This window comes from Dasypus novemcinctus, unplaced genomic scaffold (assembly GCF_030445035.2).
Source record: "Dasypus novemcinctus isolate mDasNov1 unplaced genomic scaffold, mDasNov1.1.hap2 scaffold_545, whole genome shotgun sequence".
Classification (NCBI taxonomy): domain Eukaryota; kingdom Metazoa; phylum Chordata; class Mammalia; order Cingulata; family Dasypodidae; genus Dasypus; species Dasypus novemcinctus.
In genome coordinates this window covers 24,876-42,867 of record NW_026688509.1, presented here as the reverse complement: position 1 = coordinate 42,867, position 17,992 = coordinate 24,876, and the positions used below count along the sequence as shown (strand labels likewise).

General features: G+C 71.8%; 1 protein-coding gene across 1 annotated transcript in view; it reads right to left on the bottom strand.

Moving 5' to 3' along the window:
* Positions 1–49: 49 nt before the first annotated feature.
* The window catches only part of LOC131277827 (BAH and coiled-coil domain-containing protein 1-like), a gene marked incomplete at its 3' end in the record, with an annotated part of 42,810 nt that continues 24,867 nt past the window's right edge, over positions 50–17,992 (bottom strand). Inside the window, 21 exon segments of the mRNA XM_058292927.1 lie at positions 50–313; positions 712–787; positions 875–989; positions 1,081–1,258; positions 1,353–1,442; positions 1,604–1,887; positions 1,970–2,152; positions 2,724–3,009; positions 3,269–3,389; positions 5,200–5,328; positions 5,827–5,963; positions 6,092–6,285; positions 8,989–9,088; positions 9,090–9,760; positions 10,469–10,793; positions 10,935–11,140; positions 11,244–11,402; positions 11,577–11,785; positions 12,063–12,171; positions 12,477–14,171; positions 17,237–17,359. Of these exon segments, the coding sequence (XP_058148910.1) occupies positions 50–313; positions 712–787; positions 875–989; positions 1,081–1,258; positions 1,353–1,442; positions 1,604–1,887; positions 1,970–2,152; positions 2,724–3,009; positions 3,269–3,389; positions 5,200–5,328; positions 5,827–5,963; positions 6,092–6,285; positions 8,989–9,088; positions 9,090–9,760; positions 10,469–10,793; positions 10,935–11,140; positions 11,244–11,402; positions 11,577–11,785; positions 12,063–12,171; positions 12,477–14,171; positions 17,237–17,359 (5,654 nt within the window).

Genomic DNA, 17,992 nt, shown 5'->3' with positions numbered 1-17,992 from the left:
CTGGGGCCGGGTCCCGCCTGCCTCGGCCGCGCGGCCTCCCCCATCCCACCATGACCGGGGCTGAGGCTGCCCCTCCCTCTTCTCCACAGCGCTCCCTCTGCCAGCCTCGGGCCTCCAGTACAGGCAGGGGTGGGCAGAGCCGGCCCGGGAAGCGGGGGGCTGGGGTCCCCAATGGCCTTGCTGGGGCCTCTGAGGGAGCCTCACCTCGGACCACGCTGCCGGGATACAAGCAACGGGACTTCTGGCTCCAGTAGGCGCAGACCCGTGTGCCGGGCGGCAGGTACCGGCTGGACTGGGGCTGGACATCCAGGACCTGCCCGGGACGGGGGCGGGGCAGCTGCCAGTGAGTGGGCGTGGCCAGGGCTGGTGTGGGCGGTACAGGCATGGGTGTGGCCAGGGTTGGCATGGGCGTGGCCAGGACTGGTGTGGGTGGGGCTGGGGCAGGCACAGGCGTGGCCAGGGTAGCATGGGCGGGGCTAAGGCAGGCACAGGCGTGGCCAGGGTAGCATGGGCGGGGCTAAGGCTGGCATGGGTGGGGCTGGGGCAGGCATGGGCGTGGCCAGGACTGGTGTGGGTGGGGCTGGGGCAGGCACAGGCGTGGCCAGGGCTGGTGTGGGTGGGGCTGGGGCAGGCACAGGCGTGGCCAGGGCTGGTGTGGGTGAGGCTGGGGCAGGCACAGGCGTGGCCAGTGTGGCATGGGTGGGGCCTCACCGCCTCTTGCAGCAGCTGCTCCAGGGAATAGATGCGCTGCCGGTTGCCGCGGTCGCCCTCAATCACGATGCTGTAGCTGGGGGCGCAGGGAGCAGCGTGAGAGGCGCCTGCAGCCCGGCTGCCCCACCACCCGAGAGCCCCATGCCCCGCGCCCGGGCCTCACATGTCGGGGGGCTGCAGGCTCCTGACGCTGCCGGCGTAGAGCAGGCTGTCCTCCTTGGGGACGAGCACGGGCAGGCCGTCCTGCAGGTCCTCCTTGTGGATGGTGCAGGCGCGGGCTGCAGGGGACGGTCACCGTCATCCCTGCTGCTGGCCCCCTACCCCACTGCCCACCCCGCTGCCCCCCGCCCAGGCCTCCGTCCTGCTCACCCAGAGCAGCACTCTGCTCGGCGCTCAGGGGGCCGCCGGCCGCCTCCTCCCCTTCCTCCTCCTCCTCCTCGTCCTCCTCGTCCTCGTCCTCCTCCGAGAAGCTGCTGTTGTCGTCAAACTCAAAGTCGTCCTCCACCGCAAAGCTCTCCAGCAGCCGGCTCACCGCCCGGCCCTTGCCCTGGGCGGGCCAGAGGGGTCAGCTCCCTTTGGAGAGGCTGGGGGTGGGGGCAGAGAGGCTGGCCCGGGGTCTCCCGGGGCGGGGGGCACGCTACCTGCTTGCCGACCGTCTTGGCTTTCACCTTGCCCAGGATGGCCTTGGTGTTGTGGGATGACAGGGTGAAGGACAGAGCCCCATTCTTTTTCTGGGGGTGGGGGGGTGGGGGGGTGAGAGGGTGCAGGGGAGCCGGGGACCCCCACCGCTGAGCCCGGGTACGTGGGGGGCTGCCAGCAGGGAAGGGGGGTGAGGCCCTCCAACACCTCTCACCCCCACCCCACCAACCCCGGGGCGCCCGTCCAGCCTCACCCGCAGGACCGGCTGCAGCTCGGAGCTCCTGCGCGCAGCCGCCTTGAGGCGCGCGCCGCTCTCCTCGTGGCGGGCGAAGGCCCGGGCGGGGCCGCGGAGAGTGTCCCTGCTGGCCCCCGGTTCTGCCCGCAGGCCGCCCTTGGCCTTGCCCTTGGGTTTCTTCTTGCCCCGTGTGCCGGGCGGCCTCCGCCCCGGGGCCTGCTCCAGCCCCGCGCCAGACTTGGCCTTCGCGGAAGGCCTCTTGACTTTGACCCCGCGCTCGGGACTGGGCAGGCGGCAAGCCCCTGGGGAGGGAGGTGAGGGCATCACCGTGGGTCCCGGGTGCACGCCGCCCCCTGGGCGGCCCCCGCCCGCCTCCGCGGTTACCTAGCAGCCCCTGCCTCTCCCTCTTCTTCTTGGCCTTCTGGTTGGCCTCCATCTTGACCACAGAGGACGGGGAGGGCCCCAGCACGGCCGCACCGGCCCCGGCGTGCAGCACCAGTCCCGGCTCCTTGCGGGGCGCCTCTGCCCCCAAGAGACCGTCGCAGTCCTCACTGTCATAGCTGCTGCCTGAGAGAGGGGTGGGGGGCCGATGGCTTGGCACCGCTGCGGCGCCCAGTGGGGGCAGGGCTGGGCCACTGACCCCCGGCCGTGTAGGGGCCGCCATGCGGGGTGCGGCTTTGAATGGGGACGGCTGCAGCGCTGGGGGTCCCCGGCCCCAGGGCACCCTCCCGCTTCCTGCTTCCTCTGCCCCCCCAGCCCCCTCCTTTGTCTGCGGAGGCAGGCCTCTGGGGGAAGGGGCTCGGGGAGGAAGCGGCTGTTTTTCCAGGCTCCCGTTTCTTGGACCAGCGTTTGCTGGGGGGTCAGATAACCCCGTGGGGTCGCTGCAGGAAGGGAGGCTTGGGCGGCAGGGGCTATTTTTAGCCCCTGTTTCCAGGATGCACGTAGGGGTCTCCTTCCTTCCCTCTGGCCCCCAGGGGGCTGGGGCATCTAGTGTGCTCTGGGAAGGGGGCCTCCAGAGACCCCACGCTCCTTCCCCAGGTGGCCCCAGCTGGAGGGCCTCCCGGGACAGCCTCCCCCCGAGGACCCGACCCGGGCTCTCCACGGCCCTGCCCGCCCTCTCCCCCAGGCCCCGCCTTGCCTGTCTCGTGCCCGGCGGCGCCCCCGGGCTGGGCTGGAAACTTGGGCGCCTCCCTGCCGCCATCGCCGTCAGGCTGTGGGTGCCGGGCAGCCCCGGGCACCGTGGCGCTCTTGGCGCGGGACAGCTTCTTCCGGATGCGCCCGCCCGGGGCGGCCTCCTTCCGCCCGAAGGGGCTGAGGCTGGCGGGCAGCACCTTGCTGTTGACCTTGGGCTTAAGCTGGGCCACCCTGTGGGCCGCCGCGGCCAGCTCGCCCTGCGGGACGCTCTTCTTGCTCCGCATCTTCTCCTGCCAACGGGAGGGCAGTGGCTGCACTTGCAGGGCCGCTGACGCTGGCCCCTGGGCCCCCCGCGGCCGATGCCGGGCTCTGAAGGTGGCCAAGTGGACGTCCGGCCTGCGCTCGAGTCTCCCCCCACTGCCCATCCCGCTCGGTTCTGCAGGGGAGGGGCTGGGGACCCCAGGCCGGGTGACCACGAGTGTCGCCATCGGCCCTGCCAGTCCCTGTGCCGCCCTGAGCCCTGAGCGCGAGGCAGCCGGCGGAACTCACCGGAGAGGTGGCCTGGAGCACCCCGTGGACGCCCTTTTCCAGTCTGCTCCGCTTCCCGGGGGGCTCCCCGTCACGCTCGCGCAGCTCGGTACACAGCAGGCTCAGGCTGCTCCTCATGGCCCTAGGGGCGAGGGGCGGTGGGTGGGCAGGGGGCAACCGTGGGCCCAGCAGCTCCCCGCCCCTGCCCCCTGAGGGCCCTGCTTTTGTTTGGGTCAAGCCTGCCGCTAGGGTAGGCTCCTGGGGAGACACAGCTGCTGGGTGGGCACCCGAGCCTGAGCTCTTCTCCTCCGGGACCTGCCCTCCCAGCCAGCACCCTCCACTTGCTGCCTGTCGCTCCACTGCCCGCCGCAGCCCAGGACCCCCGCCACCCCCCAGACCCTGTTCAGCGGTGCTGGGGAATGGGGGCGTCTCTTTTCCATCTGCCCCCCAGCCTTCCACCCTGCTGGACGCCCCACAGTGAGCCCAGAGGGGCCTGGGGTCCAGCAACCCCAGGAAAGCAGCTGGGGGCTCAGGCGAGGCCCATGGTGGGGGCCGGGGTGGGGAGTCGAGGAGATGAGGCCAGGGAAGCTGGCCCATCCCGCGGCCAGGACAGGACGGGGGGGAAAGATTGGGCTGAGCGCCAGGCCCTCTCCTGCTGCCCCACCCAGGCAGGCCCCTCCCAGGGGCACTGTCCCTGTGCCTGACCTGGGTCTCATGGAGGGAACCGTGACCAGCACCCCTGCTGCACATCGTCCAGACGGGCCCTGGCAGCCACGGGGCCTGCCTCAGTTTCCCACACCCCACAGGTGGGCTGTCTCCTCTGGGCCGTGGGTGGAACGGTGCCGTCACCCTGGCCCAGCTGCTGACTCCTGACCCCCCCAACCAGACCCTGCCTGGTCCCCCCCGCACTGGCCTGCCCATCCCCTTTGTCCCAGGGGGAAACTGAGGCTTGGGGAGATTGGCAGCCAGTCCTTGGCCACATGTGGGCAGGGGAGCTGGGTTGCACCTGCCCTTCCTGTTCCCTCATCTTTCAAACACCCCCTCTTCATCCCCCCCGCCCTGAAGAGCCCGTGCTTGGCAGCCCCTTTCCCCCTTCTTCCTTCCAAGTGAGAGACCCTCGCCCTGGGGTCGGTGCCTCCTGCTGCCCACGGGGACGCAAAGGGGAGGGGGCATCACACAAGCACAAGGACACAGCTCCGTGGCTGGGGACTCAAGTGGCAGCTGGGGTGGCCCCACCAGGCCAGCTTCTTCGGGTGAGGCCGGAGGGCCGACACTGCCTCCGGGGTGGGGCTCCCTGGAAAGGCCGCCGGGATAGAGCCCCGGGGAGGCCCCGCGGGTGACGCCCAGGCAGGGTGGAGGGAGGGCTGGCGAGCCCTCCGCTGCCCGCGGCCGACGCACCCCCACCCCCCGCATCCGCTAATGTTTTGTGACATAAAGCTCCGAGATTAATTTTTTGCCTCTGTCTTAATTGAAGGAATCATTTAGTGCAGATTTAACTATTATTACCAAATCGTCAGGACTGGCGCGGGGCGCACACGCGCTCCAATCCCGCCTGAGGAGCAGTGAGGATTTATGCAAAGGGCCCTGCCGGAGAGGCAATTTGTAGCCGAGAAGGACAATTACACCAGGCCCGGGAGCGCGCCGGGCGCGTAATGGGCACTCGCGTCGGGCTGGCGGACGTGGGCGGCAGCGCAGCGTGACCGCGGCTATTGCACGCGGCCGCTCACACTTGTGGGGGTACGGGGGGGGGGCGGTACAGATGCCCCCGGCCAGTGGGTCCCGGAGGGAAAGAGCCCCCGGGGCTGCCAAGTGCTGACCCTGTGCCAAGGGCAGGGGGCCCGGGGCTCTGGGCGGGGGCGATGGGGCCTTGGGCGCAGGGAGAGGTAGCACCAGCGGGCCCGGCAGCGGGGGGGGGGGGGGGCCGGGGAGGTGGCCCCCGACCCGGCACTCACTTGGCTTTCTTGGCCTCCGCCCGGGCCGGCTGGCTCCCGGGGCGTGGGGCGGGCAGTGAGCTGGAGTGCTTGCGTTTCCTGGGCCGGCCGGGCCCTCGCCGCGCCGGGCTCCGCGAGCTCTCGTCTCTCCTGGGGGTCGAGGGAAGGCAGTCGGGTTCTCGCCCCACCCCGGCCGCCCTGCCTGCCCGGGGTCCTGCACCCGCGCCCCACCATCCTGCACACGAGGCCAGCTCTCACTGCCCCTGCTGCAGCCGCAGGCCTCCCAGCACCCACAGGCTCCTCTGACACGCCCCCCCACCCATCGTCCTGGATGCCCCCCTACCCCCCCACCCCCTGAGGGAACAATCTCCACCCTCCCCTTGGCTTGGTTCTCCCCTGGCCCAATGCCTCCCCTTCAGGCCCCGTAAATGCCACCGCCTCTGGGAGCGCCCCCAGATCCCAGCTCCCACCCCACCCCACAGAGGAGCTCGTGCCCCCATCTCCCCAGCGCCGGGCATGGCGGGATGCGGGGAGGACCCCTCCGTGGTGGGCAGGGGCTGTGGCCGCCGGGCGCTCTGGCAACCGAGGGGCGGGGGCTCTGTATCCCCCAGCCCCCGGCCTGAGCTCTGCCGCCCCTTTTCTCCGTACTCGCGGTCGTGCCTGCGCTGCAGACGCGCCAGCTCCCGCTGCTTCTCCTTGTAGCGCCGCTGCAGCTCCGCCAGCCGCACGCGCACCTCCACCTCCTGCGTGTCCAGCCGGTCGATGGCGGCCTTGAGTGGGCACACCTGGGGGCAGGGGCACACAGGAAGTCCCGAGGTGCTCCCTCTGGCGCCGGGTGGCGAGGACAGCCGGCCTGGGGAGCCCGAGGCCCCCCACCTGGGCCGGGCGGCGTGGTGGCAGGCCCTCCACTCACAGGCTTGGCTCGGGGCGTCCATGTGTCCTTGCGCTGCAGGATCTGCATGCGGGGCGTGAGCAGGGGGCCCCCGCGGGGGGCGGCGGGGGGCGGCGTGGAGGCGGGGGCCCCCTCCAGGCCGGCGGCCTCCACCAGGGACCAGGCGGTGGCCAGCGTGGCGAGGCGCCGCAGGTTGGAGGCCAGCATGTCCTCTGCTGGGGAGCGGAAGAGGGGCGTCAACACCCGTGTCCGTGTGGGGGCACACCCAGTCCCTGTCACCCACCCCGAGGGGCCAGGCTCGCGATGCCAGCCTCGATCTCGGCACAAGCCCGAGATCCCGTGGGCTGGGACATGGGCGGGCACGAGCGCTGGAGCAGGTGCGCCCCGCCCGTAAGGCAGGGGGCGCGGACCACCAAGTCAGAGCCCCTTGCTTGCCAGCAGCACTGCCGGGGCGCCTGCCCAGGTCAGGGGCCGTCTGGCTTCAAGGGTGCCATGGGAAGGCGGCATTCTCTCTGGGGTGCTGGGGGCCTCGGGGGCAGGGGTCCCGCGTTCCTGCCCTGCCCTGAGGACACAGAGGCCTCCCACACAGGCTCAGAGCCAAGTCCCAGGGGCAGACAGTACGCCAATTGCACGTGCCACGCGCCACCAGGCTGCACCGGACACCGAAGGCTCTGGGGGCTGGGCTATGACCACCAGCTATCTGTCCACCCTTCCATCCATCCATCCACCCACCCATCCTTCTACCTGGTTCATCCACCAGCTACCCACTCACCTGTCCACCATCCATCCATCTCTCTCCCTCCCTTCTACTTGTCCTTTGTCCACCCACTCACCCAGTCACCTGTCTGTCACCCATCCATCCCCTTCCGTTTTTCCACCTGTCCACCCACCCACCGCGTTGCCTATGACATGGCAATGGCGGCAGGGAAGGTGGAGGAGTGAGCGCCAGGCCTCGCTGGAGGACACCTGGCCGGGGGGCCTGGGGTACAGGCAGGTCCTTCCCAGGGGACAAAGTCCCTGCCCCCACAGAAGCTGCCCCCCTCCAGCCCCCTGCACCCCCCGGCCGTGGAAGCACCTGTGGCAAGCGCTGATTTCCAAGACGTGTTCTCAGCACGCTGGAGGGGCCACCAGCGCCCGGCAGCAGCGCGTCACTAGCCCGGGCCCCGGCTTCTAAGAGCCACTCTCCACGCGAGGAGCCAGGGCTCCCGGAGAGATGCCAGTGCCAGGCCTGGGGCAGGGAGCCCCTTTTGGGCGAGAAAGCAAGGGCACGCTCTGAGGGCGAGGGGCCTTCACTGGGCACGCCGGGGCCAATGCGGTCATCAGAAAGACAACTGTGACCGAGCGTGGCCACGTAAACCCAATGTGCACCTGCGAGTCACACCGACCTAGACATCGGGGGCACCACCCGGAAGCCCCAGGATTTCAGAGTACCAAACCATGAAGGAAAGGAGGGACCTGACAGCAGAGAAGGCTGGGGACACCCCCGGAATTGCCATCAGAGCGAACCCCACCTGGACCGGGGCGGGCGAGGTCGCTAGCCGGCTGGCGGGCGCGGGACATGCACCTGGCTCGTACGTGAGGCGACACCAGGCAAACCCCACCTGCGAGGGGCTGGTCTAACTCCCCAAGCACTAACGGGAGGCGCCCAGGGCACGGCAGGGCAGGGCGGCCCAGCAGGCACCACCCAGACTGACCCGGGCCTGAACCTCTGGACGAGGGTCTGGGCCAAGGGCACAGGGTCTCCTGAGAGGTGGGCTGGGGAGCCGGAGGCCGAGCAGCTACTCCTGCCAGAGGCCGGGGTACGGGGCGGCCGTATCCTCAAGCCCGGGGGTCCTCGCTCACCTCCTGCGCCCCAAGGCCACCCCTCGTGGTCCCCCAAGCCCACGGGTGCGGCAGCCTGGTGGAGGGTGTCCAGGGCTTCCCCAGGGAGGGCGGTGGAGGCGCTGCGCTAGCTGGGCCCTGCCGCCCTGCGCTCGCCCTTGCCCTCCTCTTCCCCTTAAGTTCTGCCATTCACCCCAGGGAAACTGCCCCAGAGCGGGGCCCGTCTCCTCAAGGCTCAGGAGCCGCCTCTGCGCAACGCCAGCCAGTGCCGGGATGGAGGAGGGGGCTGGGGGTGGAATGGAGACCCTGGGGCCAGCTGTGCCAGCCTGGAGCCCACCCCGGGGGCCACACGGGGTCCCTGCAACTCCCTTGTCAATGTGAGCCCTGCACAGTGGCAACCGCCGGCAGCCACCACGCGCTGGGCTCGCCCTCTGCGCAGGGGGCGGGCGGGGGGCAGCCAGAGGGCAGGCAGGTCCCAGCGGTGGCCACCCTCTCCCCCCAGGGGGCCCCTCCGCCCTGCGCAAAGGGCCTCGTGCACGGGAAGACGCGGGTGAGCCGTGAGGGCCTCGTTCTGTGTTTTCTACAAACGCCGATGCAGAGCAGAGCAGGACCCGGCTGGCGGACCCCCGCCCCCGGAGGGGCTCCCCCAGCGCCCCTGCCCCAGGGAGCCTCCCCCAGCTCCCCGGCACCACGAGCCGCGAAGCAGCCTCGCGGCAGTGGCCTGGCCTGCTGCCCCCAGCTGCGCCTGGACCGTGGGGCCCTTGGGGTGCTGGGGTGGAGGGAGGGTTCCAGGGGGGGTTCGCCCCACCGATGGTGCTGGAGCTGGTCCAGGCCCAGGGCCGGGAGAGAAGGGGCTTTGGAAACCTGGCAGTTCACGGCGCCCATTCACCAACACGAGCCCTCAGTCAGGTGACCTCCGCGGGGCACCCAGGGGTGCCCACCAGGCCGCCCGCGCAGGCGCCAGCGCTTTGCGGCCTGAAGCCCCCGTGAGGTGCGGGCCTGGCTCCTCCCGGGCCCCCCCCCCCCGCGCTCTGTCCCTGCCACCTGCTGCCGAGGGGCCAGCGGGCAGCCCTCCGGGGGCCCGGGGCGGGCCTCACCTGGCAGCCCGGGCTCGCCGCTCTGTTGCTGGACGTCCAGGTCAGCCAGCTCGCTCAGCAGGGCGATCCCGTGAGTCCCTGAGCTGCGGGGCGGGGGGGCCGGTGCCGGGGGGCCCTGGGGCGGCCGGTGGTGGAGCGTGCGGGGGGCCGGGCAGGTCCCCCAGATCGATGGCCACGGCCACGAGGGCGTCCAGGCCCGGCCATGCCCAGGACGTGGGGCCAGGCTCCTGCACGGCCTGCCCGGCGCCCTCCTCGGGCCCGGCCTCCGCGGGGCCCGGCTGCACGCCCTCCTTGTCCTCGTCCAGGGCGCCCGGGCTGGGGGCCCGCTGGTCCAGGGATTGGGGGGCAGCCCCCGGGCAGGGGCCCTGCTCGCCCTCCGCGGTCCCCTCCTCGTCCAGCCCTCCCTGAGTAGAATCGGCCTGGCCGGTGGCCTCGGGGCGCCCTCCCTCGACGAGGGCCCTGCTGCGCAGTTCTTGGAGCCCCTCGAGTGGGCTGGGGCCCGCGGCTGTCCCTGGGGGTCCCCGCTCGGTAGGATGGGGGGTGGTGGTGAGGTCCTGGGTCTCTGCGGCCCCCGCCACCAGGCCGGCCTCCAGGCGCACGGGGCTGCGGGGAGGCGGCTCTCCGAGTGGGAGCATCCGCGGCTCGGGCCAGGTCCCGGGGGTGGCGATTTGCATAGAGTGGGGGTCCACGAGGTCCGTCGGGTGCACGATGGGGGGCAGGGGCCGAAAGAAGCTGGAGCCGGGTGCACGGCACGGGTGTCGGGGAAGCAGGTCTGTGGAAGTAGGGTGGCGTCAGCAGAGGGGGAGGCGGGCGGGGGCCCCCCAGAGGGACACCCCCTGGTCCACAGAACGCCCGGTGGGAAGGGAGGGTCCCCTGGCCGGCCCCCCGGCTCCTGTGCAGCCCTGGGGGCCACAGTGGAGAGGGATGCTAAGGAAGGCCGTGAGGCTCGAGGGGGGCTCACCTGCCTGTCGGGGGGGGGGCACCACGCCCCACTAAGGGCAATAAAAAAAAAACAGAACCGAGAAAACGGAAAACACAAAAAACCCCACGACCTCCGCTGGCTCGTCCCCTTGCGAAGGCGGACCTGGTTTTACATTTGCAGCGCCCGTTTCCAGCGTAAACACGCGGCCAGGTTCAGGGAATTAAAGAGCCTGTAGGGGAGCGGGCGGGCGGCAGGGCCGAGGCCAGGGAGCTCCAGGGCTGCCCCGTGGGTGGGGGTCCCAGCCCCCCTTCTCCCCTAGCCCAGCCATCAGGGTCCGCTTGCCCCAGAAAGGCCGAGTGGCCCCTCGCCCCGCGGCGTGGCCAGGGTCCCCACGGGCTCACCACTGCCACACGGGCCCCCCCAGGGCTTCCCCTGGGGCCCCTCCCCAGAAGGGCTGCGAGGCCGAAGGAAAGAGGAGGGGGCCCCCGGGAAGACAGGCGAGGCCCCGATTCGGCTCTGCCCACCCCAGGGCTGGGGGGCCTTGGTGCACCATCTCACCTGGCTCCACGGCCTTGGGGCTGCCTCTGGGCCGCTGGCCGCCCCCGCGCGTGTCCTCCGTCCTGAGCCCCTTGGCGCCGGGACCCGGGCTGCGGGCGCCGCCGGCGGATAAAGTGCATGGGGCGCTGGGCCGCGGCGGTGGCGTGGGGCAGCCGGCGGGGGGCTTCAGGGTGGGTGAGTGGCAGCAGGACGCCAGCCTGGCGGGGCCGGCCGCGGCGGGTAGGCAGGCGCCCTTGGCGGGTAAGGCACCTGGCTTGGGGGTGGGCTTCGGGCCCTTCTCGGGGAGGGGCTCCAGGAGCTCGGGGACTGGGTCCTCAGGCTTCCGCTGTTGGGCAGGGGGAGAGGCTCAGGCCGGCTCTGGCCCTGTCCCCTCTGCGCCGGTGTGCCCCCCTCCCCACCGGGCTAGGGCCGCCTGCCGGGGGCTGAGCAGGGGCTGGGGACCCGCGGGGGGCCCGGGCCGCGGTACCTGGAACTGGGCGGCCCGCTGCAGCTCCAGCGCCTGGGCTGCCCGCTGCTGCTGCTGATTCTGCTGCTGCAGGGCATAGAGCTCCTGCTGCCGCAGGAACTGGGAGCGCGAGTAGACCGGGAGCTGCCCGGGGTGCTGCATGTGGGCCGCTGGGCCCCGGCCCCCGTACATGGGGGGCCACAGCGAGGCCTGGTCCATGACGTCCGCTGCGGGCGGGGCCGGAGGGGCGGTCAGCCTGGCTCCCCGCCCCCATTCGCCCCCTCGCAAGCTCCTCCACCGTCCCCCCTCCCAGGCCCAGAGGCCCCTTACCGAGCGCGTGGGGTGCGGCGTGGGGGGTGGGCTCCGAGGGCAGGAGGACGAGCTGGGCGGGGCTGTCCTGGGGGAGGGGGAAGACGGAGGGCATGGAGCTGGGCACGGAGGCGGGGAAGCCGGGGGGCAGGTTCTGGTGCAGAGCTGGGTGCCCGAGGCCTGGGGAGAGCAGAGGGCACGGTGGTCAGGGCAGCAGGGACGGGGAGCCCCGTTCCCGCCCCGCCCCCCCCGCTTGCGGGCCTCCCCCCGCGGCCCGGCTGGGAGTGGGGGGAGCCGGCCCCCCCCTGCCGAGGCCCCGCGCCCTGGCCCCCCGCCCGCCCCCCGGGCACTGACCGTAGGAGTGCCCTCCCATCCACAAGGAGGGGCTGCGGGTGCGGGGCAGCCAGGGTGGGTGGGCGGGGTGGGCGTGCCCGGCTGGGTCCCCGCCCAGCTGGCCGCCCTGTAGGGAGGAGCCTCCGGGGATCATGAGGGGCGGGGCCAGTTCCCCGGGGCAGCCACTCGAGGGGTGCATCCGGCCAAACTCCACCAGGTCCTTGCTGTCCCTGCAAAACCGGCGGGGGCTGAGGACACCTGGAGGAGAGCCCGGGCTCGGGGGCGGCGGGGAGGGCCCAGGCTCAGCCTCAGGGGCCCTCAGCCCCAGCAGCAGGGCGGGGGAGTCGGCCGGGCTCCCCCCAGCTCAGGGCAGAAACCGCGACAGGACCCTGGGGACCCTGGACGCGCCGAGCCCTGAAATCTGCTCTTCTGGCCAGGGAGCTGCCCTCGTTCCACCACCCAGGGGCTCCGGGAGGGGCGGCCCCAGCCCCCCACCCCGGCTCTTACTGGAGCAGCAGTTCGCGGCCCGGGAGCCCCAGACGGTCGTCGCACAGGCGTGTCCTGTCCTCCTCGGCCTCGGCGTCCAGCACGTGCATGGAGCGGGCACCGGTGGCAGCTGCATGGGGCGGGGGGGGGGGAGAAGCAGGAGGGCTGGGGCGGCCAGCGAGGGGCAGGGGCCAAAGCCAGTGGTGCCCGGTGCCAGCCCAGGGGCCACTGGACAAAGGGGGTATCCCGAGCCTGCGGGCCTCGGGGGGCTGTGGGAGGGCAGGTGGCAAGAGCCTGGGGTCGCCCACACCGTGGTGCATGCTGCAGACGTGGGGGCAATGGGTGGGAGGGGCCCTGGGGGGGGCTTCGGGTGGGGTGGGCGGCGCCGTGTCCCGGGCCAGGCCCAGCTGGCGGCCGCCCAGGGCCCCCGCTCACCTTTGAAGGCAGGGACCGCCCGGCCCTGCCGCACCGTGCTCGCGCCGTAGGCCGCCTCGGGCCGGCTCCCGGTGTCCTTCTGCCGGGCCAGGGCCACGGCGATGCCCACAGGCGGCTGCCGCACCTCCCCGTCGCCGTGCGCCGCCTCGTGCTCGCGGCTGCGGGCGCAGTCGGGCCTCTCCACCTCACCCGGGGTGAGGCCCGGGCCCTTGGGGGCGGGGAACTTGGCCTCCTGCTGCACGCAGCTGGCCTTGAGGCCGTCCAGGCCCACGAAGGGGGCCCTCTGGCCGGCGCCCAGGGCCGGGCTGCCGTACTTGAGCAGCTTCCTCATGGCCGAGACCTCGTCCGGCGGTGCAGGCAGCTCCTGGGGCAGCAGCGGCGCCTGCTGCAGGCCGCCGCTGAAGGGGTCCAGGTAGGAGCCGCCCTTGCGCTCGTCGCCGATGGCCAGGGGGGCGCCCTGGCCGGCCGGGACGCTCCACGGGGGCAGGGGCGGCCCGCCGTAGCCCAGGGGCGGCAGCTCCAGGGGTTTGCGCTTGGCCTCGGCCCCGCCGCCCCCCGCCTCGGCCTCGGGGGCCAGCAGGTGCTGCTGGTGCCGGATTCGCGCCACCTTCTGCGCCGCGGGGGGCTCCTTGCTGGCGGCTCTGTCCGCGGCGCAGCAGGCCTGGCCGCCCCTCCCGCCCAGCGGCTCCTGAAGGCCGGGCCGGGCGCAGTCCTGCGAGGGCAGCTCCAAGTAGCCGCCCTTGTCCAGGCCAGCCTTGGGGAGTCCGGGGAAGGGGGCCTCGGGGCCGGCGCTGTTGAAGTAGCCCAGGCCCTTCAGCCTGGGGGCGAGGGCCGCCTCGAAGCCCTTGCCCTCGGCCTTCAGGTGGGCGTAGGCGACGCCGTAGGCGGTGGCGTGGTCGGGGGCGGCGTGCACGTCCAGGAGCCGGTCCTTGCCCTCCCCCGCCACGGCGCAGGCCTCGGCCGCCTGGAAGGGCCGGCTCTTGTCGGCCAGGTGCCCTGTGGAAGGCACGAAGCCGGGCCCGCCGGCCTTGGGGTCCCGGGGAGCCCTGTCCTGCGGCGGCAGGCAGGGGAAGGAGGCGGCGGCGGTGCTGAGCGCGGGGGGCGGGCCCGCCGGCAGCCCCGAGGGCCCGGCGAAGGGCGCCGCATGGTGCAGCATCTGCCGCCGCTCCAGGCTCTCGCTGAAGGCCGGCCCGAGCTCCAGGGGCCCGGGTGCCTCCTTGGCGCAGCGGGCAGAGGCCGCCGCCCCCGTGCCGGGCCGCCCCAGCACGCCGCCCGCGCAGCTGGCCAACGCGGCCTTGCCCATCTCGCCGCTGAGCGCCTTGGCGCTGAGGAGGCAGGAGGCGAGGTGCTTGGCGCGGCCCTCGCAGGCGCCGGGGGGCCCGGCGGCGCCCTCCTTGCAGGGCCCGTCGGCCGGCACGGGCAGCATCAGCTTGTGCCGCTCCCTGCCGCCGCCCTCCTCCGCCGCAGGCCGCTCCTTGCCCTCTGTCGCCTTGCCGGCCTTCTCCCGGCCCAGCTCCGCGCCTGCCAGGAAGCGGTCGGTGTCCTTGGGGCCCTTGCGCAGGGCGCCGGCCTCACCCCGGTCGTGGCTGCAGGAGCCCACGGGGTGGCCGGGGGCGGCCCGGGCCACGCTGGGGAAGCTGTGGTTGGCGGGCAGCAGTGTGGGCTGGGGCGGCAGGTTGCGCAGGTAGAAGTTATCTGCCGGCCAAGAGAGCAGAGGTCAGCGGGAGCTGTCCCAGGGAGCCCCCATGCCCCACCTGGCCCCATCCAAGGTTCCTGCCTCCCACGAGCCTGGCCCACCCCCTGCGGGCATGGTGCCCACCGACGCTCCAGGCAGGGAGGAGTGGGCAGGCAGCACCTTCGTAGGGGCCGAGGCCCGGGAAGCAGGCGGCTGTCCCCGCCCACGCCACCACAGGTGCAGCGTTACAACCAGGCCTCCAAACCCGACAGGCTAAGGAAGCCCTCCCTGCGGAAAGGAGCCGGTCTGCGCAGGCAACGCGCTGCCCGCTGCCAGCCAGGGCATAAGGCGAGGGTGGAGGGTAGGAAAGAGACCCGGGGGCAGGCGGGGAAGGTGGCAAGACCAGTGCACTCTTCCCTGTTCCTGGAAGCACCACTGGAGAGAGAGGGAGCCTGGGCGGGGAGAGGGCAACAATGTATCAGCGAAGTTCAAATGCAACAGGCACAGCCCACCCAGGGGGAAGGAAAGGGCCGGGCCTTGCAGGGAAGCAGTCGCGGAGGGCGCTTGTGGGAACTTTGCTTGTCCTGCACAAATTTTTTGGAAATCTTGAACTGCTTTAAAAAGTAGTCTCTCTTTTACAAAAGAGTGAAACAAAAACCAGGGGCACTGGTGGTGGACTTGGCCCAGTGGTTAGGGCGTCCATCTGCCACATGGGAGGTCCGCAGTTCAAACCCTGGGCCTCCTTGACCCTGTGCAGCTGGCCCATGCGCAGTGCTGATGCGCGCAAGGAGTGCCGTGCCACACAGGGGTGTCCCCCGTGTAGGGGAGCCCCACGTGCAAGGAGTGCGCCCCGTAAGGAGAGCCGCCCAGCGGGAAAGGAAGTGCAGCCTGCCCAGGAATGGTGCTGCACACACGGAGAGCTGACACAGCAAGATGACGCAACAGAAAGAGACACAGATTCCGATGCCGCTGACAACAATAGAAGTGGACAAAAAAGAAGACGCAGCAAATGGACAGAGAGAACAGACAACGGGGGTGGGGGGTAAGAGAGATAAGTAAATAAGTAAGTAAATAAAATATACACTAAAAAGCAAAAAAGGGGCTGCCACAGCTGAGGGGGCTCGGCGACCCGTCACGCCTGGTCCTTCCTGGCTTTCCGGGGGTGCTGTGACTCTTTACAGAACTGGGCAAGGGGGAGCAGGAGCAGAGACACGGCCGGGAGACTGCCCTCCTCCCGCACAGGCCGGGGAGCCCCAGTTGGCAGCCCCTGCATGTGCTCCCAGGCTGCTGCGCCCGGGACAAAGAAAATGGGGCCCCAGGGCCACCCCACGAGTTCCCCGTCCTACCCAGAGCTGCTGGGCCCACCCAGCCTGGGGGGCAGGGTGCGTGCAGGGGCTCCCCCTGGCTGACCCCTGGGAGGGGGTGGCCCTGGCCTCCGCCAGGTCGGTGATCCCTGCGGCTTCCTGGTCCCGACTGGCCCTGGGTGCCCCCGCCCGCCCCCCTGGCTGGGGCCAGGCCACTCTGGGGGACCCCGGGGCAGCAGGGTGCTGCCTGTGGACAGGTGGCCAGCAGCTGAGGGACCACCGGGAAAGGGGGATGGGACCCAAGAAACATTAGGGATTTGTAAAAGTCCTCAATTGCGTAAATTTCTCATCAATTTCCTGCTAATTAAAAACAAGGCGGGAGGGGGCGGGAGGGGGCCTCGGGAGGGGCAGAGGCCCCATCAGCTCAATTTCTAAAACCAAATAATATTCTTGGACGAGCGCCGCCAGCCCGCGCCTGCCAGCCCCGCAGCCACATGCAGCCCCAGGCGGGGACCAGCCACCTGCCCGGCCCGTCAGATGCTGTCACAACAGCCGCCTGGCCCGGGACCGCGCAGGGAGTGGTGGGCACGGGGGGGGGGGGGGGGGGCGGCACCCCAAGGCAGCTCTCCCAACTCTCCGCTGCCCCTACCCCAGGCCTGCCCGGGGGGCCTGTTTTCCGCGGAGTGTGCAGAGTGTGGGGCCCGAGGCCCCGGCTGGACAAGCCGCCCCTTCTGGGGGGCACAGTCTGGGGTGAGCCCTTTGCCCCACCCCAAGCCCTGCCTTAAACGCAGAGGCTCTGGGGTCCTGTCCCCACCCAGGCCACGTGCCCATGAGGGCGGTCAGCCTGCAAGCCGCTGCTTGGGCACTGACTCCCCACCTCCCAGGACCCCCAGGGGACGCCCCCCACCCTGCCCTGAAGCTTCCCCCCCCCCCGCACTGCTCCTCCCCAGCACGCACGCCGCCCCCCCGCAGCGCAGGCCAGGGACGGGGAGGCACCCGGCCCCCCGACCCCCGGGCCCTGCAGGAGCCTCCTGCCCAGAGCAGGTCTGCGCCCCTACCTGGAACGCGCTCACTGGGTCACTAACGAGCTTTCAGGGGTCTCCCCGCCCCGCCCTCCTGCTCCACCCCAGGAGGTCTAACTGAGAGGCAGGTGTGAGCCCCCCGCGCCCCCCAGCCTCTCTGGCCCCTCCCACTCCTGCCCCACTGCCCGGCTCGGCGTGCCCACCCCGTGGCTCCTGCCTTTTCCTCAACCGAGACCCCCCCAGAGCTTCCTGGGGGCCCCCTGCACCCCATTTGCCCCCGGGGTGAGAACCTTTCTCTGTCCATGCAGATGCATCTTTGCTCCAACCCCCCATCCCCCGCCCGGTCTGGCCTCAGGGTGGAGGTGGGAATGGGTGGGCCTCCAGCTGCACAGGCCAGGGGAGGCCCACCCAGCAACCCACCCCCATCCACCCAGCAACCCACCCCCATCCGGGGGCGTCTTCCTCCTGAGGAGGGGCGGCAGGCACTGGGGGGGCCCCGCCCCCCCCCTCCCGGGGCCCAGTTCTTCTGCTTTCACTTGAGCAACGGGGCGGGAGAGGCGACTGCTTTAAGGGTGCTCCCCCACCCCAGCACGCAGCCCACCCCTCGGCAGCGCTCCCGGGACCCAGAGTTCTAAATCTCCCGGCGCCTGAGACGCCGTGGCCTGCGACCTGGGGAGAGGGTGCCCCAGCTGGCCGCCGCGCACTGGAGCCCCGGAAGCTTCTCGGCCCTGCCCCCGCTGCGCCCCCGCCGGCACTTGCCTTTTTGGGTTCCGTAGAAACGGTGCTGCCCGTAGAGAACGTTGCTGCTTCCATGGTGATCCAAGTGGCTCATGGGGAGGAAAGTGGATGCCAGACTCCCCGAAAACCTCGGGTATCCTGGAGCTGGAGAGACCAGGAGCCCGGCTGTCAAGGCACCTCCCAGCCCCCCTGACCCCGGGGGGGTAAGAGGCCGGCGCAGGCCCGGGAGCGCGCCGTGGGAAATCAGCGCACCCAGTCCCGAGCGAGCCCTGCCTCGGCCGCCGCCTGCACCCTGCGCGTCCCGGGGAGGCGGCCCGTGGGGCGCCTGGACCGGGGCAACCCGAGGGGAGGTGGCCAGTGACCCAGCAGGGGGGCGCTGTGCACGGGGCGGGGCCGGAGTCCTCCCGGGCTCGTGGTCCCGTGGGCGCCGCGCCGAGCTGGGCCTGGCCTGGGCGGGCGGCTTCCGTGGGCCGAAGGCTGCTCTCCGGCACGGTCTGCGGCAGGTGCTGGGGTGCCCACGCCCCGCGGCCGGCCCCCCGTGTTCTGGAATCGGCAGGGGCAGTCTGACCCCAGCAGTGGCAGCACCACCTGGCAGGGAACCCCTGCCTCCGCCCCTGGCCCTCCCCAGTCACCCCGAGCCCCGCCACGCAGGCCCCTCCCAGGCCTGGGCTCTCTGCTCAGCCCCCACCTCTCAGCCTCCTGGGACGCCCCCAGAGGGGACGAGGTGCCCGCTCCCAGGGCTGGCCGGGCGCAGCAGGGCCGTGGACACCCGCTGGG